This window comes from Dioscorea cayenensis, chromosome 3 (genome assembly GCF_009730915.1).
Source record: "Dioscorea cayenensis subsp. rotundata cultivar TDr96_F1 chromosome 3, TDr96_F1_v2_PseudoChromosome.rev07_lg8_w22 25.fasta, whole genome shotgun sequence".
In the NCBI taxonomy this organism is placed as follows: domain Eukaryota; kingdom Viridiplantae; phylum Streptophyta; class Magnoliopsida; order Dioscoreales; family Dioscoreaceae; genus Dioscorea; species Dioscorea cayenensis.
In genome coordinates, this window is record NC_052473.1 from 615,586 (window position 1) to 623,855 (window position 8,270).

Below are 8,270 nucleotides of genomic sequence, written 5' to 3' on the forward strand. Positions count from 1 at the left end.
TGATGAGTTATCTTCTGTTGTATTAACTTCAGAAAGGCTTGTTGCACATTTGTTAGGATTTTTCAGATTTGTATTAATGCCCAGAAGTATAACTTGGCTTCATTATGAGCATGCTTTTGCATTTTAATTTATGCTCAAAAGTTATAGCTTGTCATATATTAAAAATCAATTTTGGGCTAGCCTAATTAATAAGCATTCACAAGGATACTATAAAAAGATGTTCATTACGGGAGGAGTTTATAACCCAATCCTCATGTTGGAGGGTGAGAGCTTACGACTGACTATCAATTCCAGCTGTACACCCCACTGTTGCGTTTGTTAGAATATATATATATATATATATTAAATCTTATAAGAATCCAAATACAATATCGAGCTAGACTTCATTTATAAATATTTTTTTACCAACACAACCTTAAAATAAGAAGGAAATAACCCACAAGTCCTCCTAGAATTTTCACATAACTATTATATTCGTTTTTAAAACTTTTCAAATATCCATAGGTTCCTTATAATTCATATTTTAAAAAATTAATTTTTTTGAAAATTACAATTTTATTTTTATGTAGAAATTTCCTCTATTTTGAGTTTGTTTGATAAAATTTTCATATTATTTTTCTTCATATTTGTTTCTTTTAAATAAAACATCATATACTTTTATTATTTTTTTATAATTTAGTGAATTTTTTGTTATATTATTTTGGGAAAGTATTGTTAGACTCTGGTGGAGAATTTTTTTCCTTTATTATCTGTATAAAAAATTGGCCCAAAACATAAATGGCCCCTATTAATATTATGAACATATTTTTGTATTTAAATTTATACACAAATGTTTACATTTTGTCATATATTAAACACTTAATACTAATTAAAATATAATACCTTGATGTTAGTTTTAAATACCTTTGAGACAACATAACCTTACAAGGAAAAATGATTCACAAGTCATTCTCAAAGTTTTACATGTGCACATGTTTTTGTTTTTGTTTTTTTGTTTTTAATAAAAGGGATAAATCACTGGTTTATTAAACGAGAAAACGGACACAAGCAAATTAAGAAGTACCAGGGAAAACAACGACAGGAGGTGAGAAATAGTCACTAGGGGTGAATCAAGCCTCTATAAAAACCACACAAAAATATAAAAATCACACAAAAGACCAAAAAAAAAATAGAAAAAGACAAAAACCAAAGACGGAAGAAACTAAACAGCTCTTGAGGTGAAGTCCACCTTTGTTATTCAAAGCTTGCACAAGTTGGAAAATGAAGTCGATCACTCCTTATAAGCATAAGTACACTTGAGTTTTTCAAATATAAATCCCTTATAATTTAATTTCTCAAACACTTGAAAACTTTCAGACTACTTTTCTTCGAGCTTGTTTTCTTTCAACTAAAACATCATACATTTATCATTTGATTTTTTCTATAATTTGGTTAACCTTTTTTATTATATTAGTTTGAGAAAATCTTGTTAAACTCTAATTGTTTATTTTTCTTTCTTTATTATTTGTATAAAAAGCTGGCCCCAAATATAGATGAGACTCCTTTATAATTATATTTTTATATGTTGGGACGCTATTTGCCCGGTGATCGGTGATCAAGTGGAGCGATGTGATTCATAAACAAATAAAAATAAATTAATTAACACTAATCAAAGTACAATACCTAGATTATAGAGAATACACAACTATAAAATAAGAGGAAAGGACCCATGAGTTATACCGAAAGTTCCACATGACCACAAGTCCACTTGAATTTTTCAAACATAAAACCTTTGAAATTTCTTATAAACATTAATTATTTGTTTTATAAAAATTATAATTCTACTCTCAAACTTTCCCCATTCTTTTATTGGTAAACTCACCCCCTCACTACATGAGCTTATCCTAGATTTGGAGACTCTTACACTTGTGGCTTGGGCTAAGCCAAGGTGAGCTACTTCGACCATGAGTAGTCCCATGGCTGGGCAACCTCGCATCTATCTTGGAAAGTCATGGCCAAGTATACAATGGCGGAACTAGGACTCAAATGGTTGGGGTTGAAGCATAAAGGCAAAACATAAGAATAAAAAAATAAAAAATAATCTAACAAAATAATTATTTTAAATAAAAATGTGCTAATATAATAATATTTTGAATACATATATTACAAAAATAAAAAAGTATAATTTAAATTTTTATTATTACCCATAGCACACATATGAGATTTTTAATAATTCAATTAATAGAGTACATCTCAAGTTTAAATTTTTTTAAAATATGATAAAATCGATTTCTCTCGCTACAGACAAACAAACTATTATTTAATTATAAAAACTTTTGTTCCTTCACTCTAGCATATATAGTACATGTAATTTTCTAGACCTCATGATCAATTTAAACTTTTTTAATTACTAAAATTTTAATATTGTTATAAATATATATTATAATGGGACGTCTCATCGTAGAAAAGCAATGCGTGCACGGTGATCTTATGTGAACATCTAGAAAACACTGTAGTGACCCTAGTATGGTAATGTAGCGGTGGTCAGTCTTATTCTTATTCCACCAACGGGAGTATTTTTGGACTGGTCGGATCAAATCGATCATGACCATTCATTCAACTCTTGTAACCCTATAAATACCCCCTCATTTGTATAATTTGTGATATAGAGAAGAGAAAGAGGAGAAAGAAAAGAGAAAGAAATAAAGAAGAGGAAGAAGAAGAAGAGGTGAATTTTACAGGGTTTTGGTAAATACTCTGGCTCTCTATTCTTATTATTCTCTTTATATTTATAAAATATTCTTAACAAATATAAGATTTTTTTTATTTTTTTTATAAATTTTAAAATTCTAGTAAGTTTTAAAAAATAAAAAATAAAATGTAAAAACAACACATGCATTAGGAAGGATTCAAACCAAGGTGGGTGGTCACATATTTTATAGGTAGGCCCTTATGTTGTCCGAAAAGTAATCTCTCCACCATCACTATAATTAATAAGTTTGGTAGTTTTATTATTACAAACTAATAATTATTAACAGAGCAACAGTGTTCTTACATCTCAGGTTAATAATTTACTTGTGTGGATAAGATTCAATCACAGCCTCCAATTCCTTCTTCTTTTTTTTTTTGCTTTTTGCCTTTTTCACGTGATAGAAAGGAAAGCAAATGATACTAGTCAAAGTCAAGGAGACAAGACTTGTTGGGGTGATTGATTAAAAAGAACCAAGAACCCATTGTTTTTCCCTTCCCCAGCTATCAAAGTCTTTCCCTGAGTTTAATGTTTCTCTTCTGTGTTTTTCTCTTGTGTTCACAGCCCTTTCCATAAATCATGGCTTCTGCAACTTTGTCCGCTCTTGCAGGATCTCTTCTTTCACCCTTGCGTGAAGTCAGTTTGGAGAAACTGATCAGTTATATATGGGATTATCTATCATCATCACCATCACCATCTTCCCCTGACGAAGCTGAGAAACAGCAACAACTGGAGCATTTATTGGAAGCCTTGAAAGGTGCCAAGGAGAATGTCAAGTCTATTCAAAGGGACATCATGAGATTGTTTAAAGAACATAAGCAAAATGAGACGGTGGTTAGTTTGCATAACAAACTCAAAGATGTTGATTATGACATACAAGACTTGGAATCAGAGATGAAGTACATGGAGCTGGAGAGAAAGGTGCAGGAGATCAACAAGGTTGAAGTAGAAGAAGCTGACACTACATACTAGCCAATCTAGTAGAGGACTAAAGCGCTTGATTCCGTTTCGTCTACCAAACTTCCTCATCAAGTGAGAAAAAACGTCGCCTCCTGACATCATCACAATTCTCAAGTCTGTCAACAGGTTTGTGTTTTTCTTTTCCTTTCTTCCTTTCTTTTTTAGTTAAATTTTCATGCATGACCCTTGTTAAATAGTTAATTTGCATTTGGATGCATGCATGATGGATATATTGAAAATGATTATTGAAGCTTGAGAAATTTAATTATGCTGCAGATGATGAGATTGTGAGAAAGGTTACTAGTATTACGAAACAAATAAATAGCATTGAATTAAAGTTGGCGGCTCAAATCAAGTTGGAAGAATGGTTTGACAGGATCAAGTTGAATGGGGTTTACGATCCACGGGAACAGCATCACTTCACCCAAAACAAACGTGTCACCACGTCATCTACAAATGAAAGGGAGATATATGGTCGAAAGGATGAGATACAAAGGTTGATTGAGTTTCTCAAAAGGCCAAATATCAATGATAATATTGTTTCTGTTACACCAATAGTTGGGATGGGTGGTATCGGCAAGACTACTTTGGCTCAATTTGTCTTCAACCATATAGAAATCGAAGATCATTTCGACATTAAAGCGTGGATATGGGTATCAGATCACTTTGATAGATTCAGAATCATCAAACAAATCGTTGATTCATTTTGCATTGGCAATGCTATTAGCTCAACTGTTCCATGTGGTAACACCAATAGCTTGGATCTTCTTGAGAGAGAACTCAGAAGGCATTTAACAGGGAAGAAAATCTTACTAGTGCTAGATGATATTTGGTCTGATGAGTGGCAACGACTCCTTACCCCTCTCCAGTCTGCACAAGCACAGGCTGTCAAAATCATTGTAACTTGCAGAGAACCTATGGTTCTTAGAAACAAAGACAAAGAAAATCAAATTAACTTGGGAGGTATAGATGGTGGAGAGTACTGGTCACTTTTTCTGAGTTGTGCCTTTGGTGGAAACAATCCTATCAATTATTCCCAAAAACTACATGATATAGGAAAGCACATAGTGGAAAAGCTGATGGGATCACCATTAGCAGCGAAGACAGTAGGAAAGCTCCTAGGATGTTGTCTAACTGAGGAGCATTGGAATGATGTATTGGAAAATGATTTGTGGAAATTAAAAACTGATGCACATGATATTATGCCTGCACTTGCATTGAGTTACTATCATCTACCTCTGCATCTTCAGCTATGCTTTGCTTTTTGTTCGGTGCTCCCTAAGCATGGTCATGTCTATGAAACAGATGAAGTGATTTGCATGTGGATAGCCAATGGGTATGTACCTGAAAGCGGAAGAAGTTCAAAGACAATGAATGATATAGGAAAAGAATATTATCATGAACTGCAAGAGATGGGCTTCTTCGATGCAGATTCTATATTTGTCACAATGCATGACTTAATGCATGATTTGGCCGGATTAGTTTCTCATGGAGAGACTTGTATTTATGAGAGTGACAGTGATAAACAAATCTCCGAAAATGTTCGTCACTTGCAGGCAAATGAAAGTTATCTTGGGTTGGTACATGGAACTAATAACTTACGCACCCTGATATTATATGGAACTAATGGCATTCCTACCTTCCCCATCCATGGAGCATTCAACAAAATCCGAGTGCTAATGATCTATGACAATATTATGGAAGAATTCCCAGATGCTATTCCTCATTTGAAGCACTTGCAGTATTTGACTTTGTGGGAAAAATAAAATAAAATCAATACCAGATTCACTATGTGAGCTTTATCAGTTAAGAGTGTTGAAATTGATGCCTCCACAGACCCTACCAAGTCAATTCCACAGTCTCATAAATCTTGAAATATTGCGCTTGACTATGAAATATTATCCAGAGAAACTAGAATATCATGTGAATAAAGAAAGAGGCTTCACGGTTGGGCAATTGAGGAATATGAATCAACTTAGAGGAGACCTTTCAATTTTAGGCTTGGAGGACATTGACAACAAGGAAGAAGCCATGAAAGCCAAATTGAAGGAAAAACGTCATCTCAAGCACTTGTGTTTATGTTGGAACAATACGGTGCATGGTTGCGAGCAAAGTGACGTTCAAGAAGAAGTAATTGAAGGCCTTGAACCTCATCCAAACTTAGAAGGACTAGAGATTAAAGGATACATGGGCTTCAAAATACCAAGTTGGCTTATGAAATTACATAAACTAAAAAGAATATACTTGAGCAATTGCAGAAACCTGCCTTGTCTGCCTGCAGCAGTTGGGTTGTTACATTCCCTTGAGGAACTACGCTTGTTTGACATTGAGAACTTAGCAATTGAGTGTAAACCCTGCGATTATTCTGAGACTGAGATATTCCCATCCCTGCAGCTGCTTTCATTGAATAAAATAACAGTATCATTTACAGGCATGCCAATATCATCATCATCATCATCATCATCATCATCTTTAGCAGCGCCAAGGCAACGCAAGTTATTTCCTCGTCTTCAGAACCTCACTGTGGAGAAATGTAATGGAGTGAATGAATTTCCTTGGCCCATATATTCCACTCTAAAGGAGCTAAACATAAGAAATAGTCCAGACCTAGATGACCAATTGCCAGAATGCCTCCATAACCTCTCTTCTCTTACTAGATTAGGATTGAGAGGGGCAAAGATTATAACCTTTGCTACAGAGATGATGGCCACACTGCTTGCACTTGAGGAGTTATTACTTATAGATTGCAATGAGCTTTCATCAGTGGAGGGTTTACAAGCCCTTCCCTCCTTGAGATATTTGACTATTTCTAACTGCCCCAAATTCAGATCCTGGTGTATGGAGGAGATGCCAACGCTGTGTGAGATACATATAAATTCTTGCCAAGATCTGGCGTCTCTGCCTGCTTGGTTGCATCGTCTTCTTTTACTGAAGCGATTGAATATTGTTTTTTGTTCAAAGTTCGATTCACTACCGGAGGGTGGCCTCCCCTCCTCACTTAAAACATTGGAAATCATAGAATGCGACCCAGGCTTAATGGAACGGTGCCAACAAGAGCGGTCTCCAGAATGGCTAATGATTCAGCACATCCCTCAAAAGTATTTCTCGTATTGAAAATACCTTGAGTGGTATGTATATATGGATCCATGTCATTACTTGTCACTCTGTTTTCTCATTCGAATTATTTATAATATTATCTTCAATTTCACTTAACTAATCAAAAGTTATATCATGGAAAAAACCAAGTTTTTTTTTCTATCAATGTTTGATATATCTTTCTATGTTAAAATCTCTTTAGATTAATTGTGGCTAGTTTGCAGGATATGAAGAAGCCTCATAAATTTCTCTATGACATGATGCTATGGTTTTGGATTTTCTTTTGTGATTTACTATCACAGCTTGCTATTTGCTAGATTGGTTTTTTTTTTCTTTTAAATAAAACTGTGGCTTAATCACTTCTAGCTCCTTCCAAGTTTTTATATTTTTTTATTTTTTTACAAAATTGGTCTTAAGTCGGTGTGTGATTTATGATCCTTTTCCATTTTACCTCTCATTTTGAGTTAAAATTGAATCTCACACCACCATATGCATAACTTCTGTCACTGTCTAAAAGCACTTCAGTTGTGAATGAGGTCATTGTATAAATAGTTATTTTTTCCCTTTTTTTCTTTTATAAGAATGATGAGTAAATCTAATACATAATTTCTTTGATGTAATGCAGGCTTCATTTTGAGAATAATCATCTCTAGAGCAGAATTCAAGTTTTCTCCAACAAGTGTTCATACCTGGCTTTCTTCAACCTGCTGCTCAGACTTGAATTAATATCTTTAATTCTCAATCATTGTTTGAGAGATTGAATGCAAATGTTATTGCATCACCACTGATCAGCTGGAGCATTTAAGATTTCATAACACAAATCTGAGAATAAATGTGGACGAACTTTTCATGATTGTCTTATTATTAGTGTTTAGTCGCTCTTTCTAATTTGTGTTTATTCTGTTGCTAATCTCAATAAGGTGTTGATCATGTTTCAATAAACCTTAATTTCACCAAACTAGAGGCAGTTGTTCAGAGCAGAACAAAGGTGTGTATTTGTTTTGTACTCTTTATTACCTCTATTTGTCGGATTTGCTGTAAGTTCTCACTATAATAAAAGTTTTTTATTGTGACATTAACCTATGCATTTCAGATGTCTTTTTTAATTGTTGGAAAAAAAAAATTTGAGATTGGAGAAAGCAGGGTGTTTATCTTTTTAAATAGCTTTGATAATGTTGTTTTTGTTTGGTAGGATTGGTTGGTTGCTATTTTGATGTTTTTTTAATGTTTATGGCAACTCTAATTTGATGACAAATTACATTTAAAAACCATAAAATATTGATAAAATTATCAAATTATTCTTTTTGATGCTTGTTTTTTTAAGTAAAAAATCTTTGAAAAATAATCTCATCATATATATATTTTTTATAAAAAATTCTTTGATGTTAATACTGAAAAGCGCAATAAAACAAGTACCACTAGGTTATAATCCCTTTGGTAAAAAAAAAAAATTATTATTATTAAATCTTCTAAATAAAACCTCATA

The 8,270-nt window shown here is 33.2% G+C and overlaps 1 protein-coding gene across 3 annotated transcripts; it reads left to right on the plus strand.

The window, feature by feature from the left end:
* The first annotated feature begins 3,429 nt into the window (after window positions 1–3,429).
* LOC120254489 (putative disease resistance RPP13-like protein 1) lies at window positions 3,430–7,857 on the plus strand. Of its 3 annotated transcripts, none has more exons than XM_039262581.1 (3): window positions 3,430–3,814; window positions 3,965–6,816; window positions 7,410–7,857. In XM_039262581.1, exon 2 carries the CDS (start codon window positions 5,513–5,515, stop codon window positions 6,800–6,802), a length of 1,290 nt encoding a protein of 429 aa, XP_039118515.1. In that variant the 5' UTR covers window positions 3,430–3,814; window positions 3,965–5,512; the 3' UTR covers window positions 6,803–6,816; window positions 7,410–7,857. The 3 variants fall into 2 exon arrangements, with proteins under 3 accessions (XP_039118515.1, XP_039118530.1, XP_039118523.1); XM_039262589.1 differs by lacking the exon at window positions 7,410–7,857 and adding an exon at window positions 7,009–7,049.
* The last annotated feature ends 413 nt before the right edge of the window (window positions 7,858–8,270 follow it).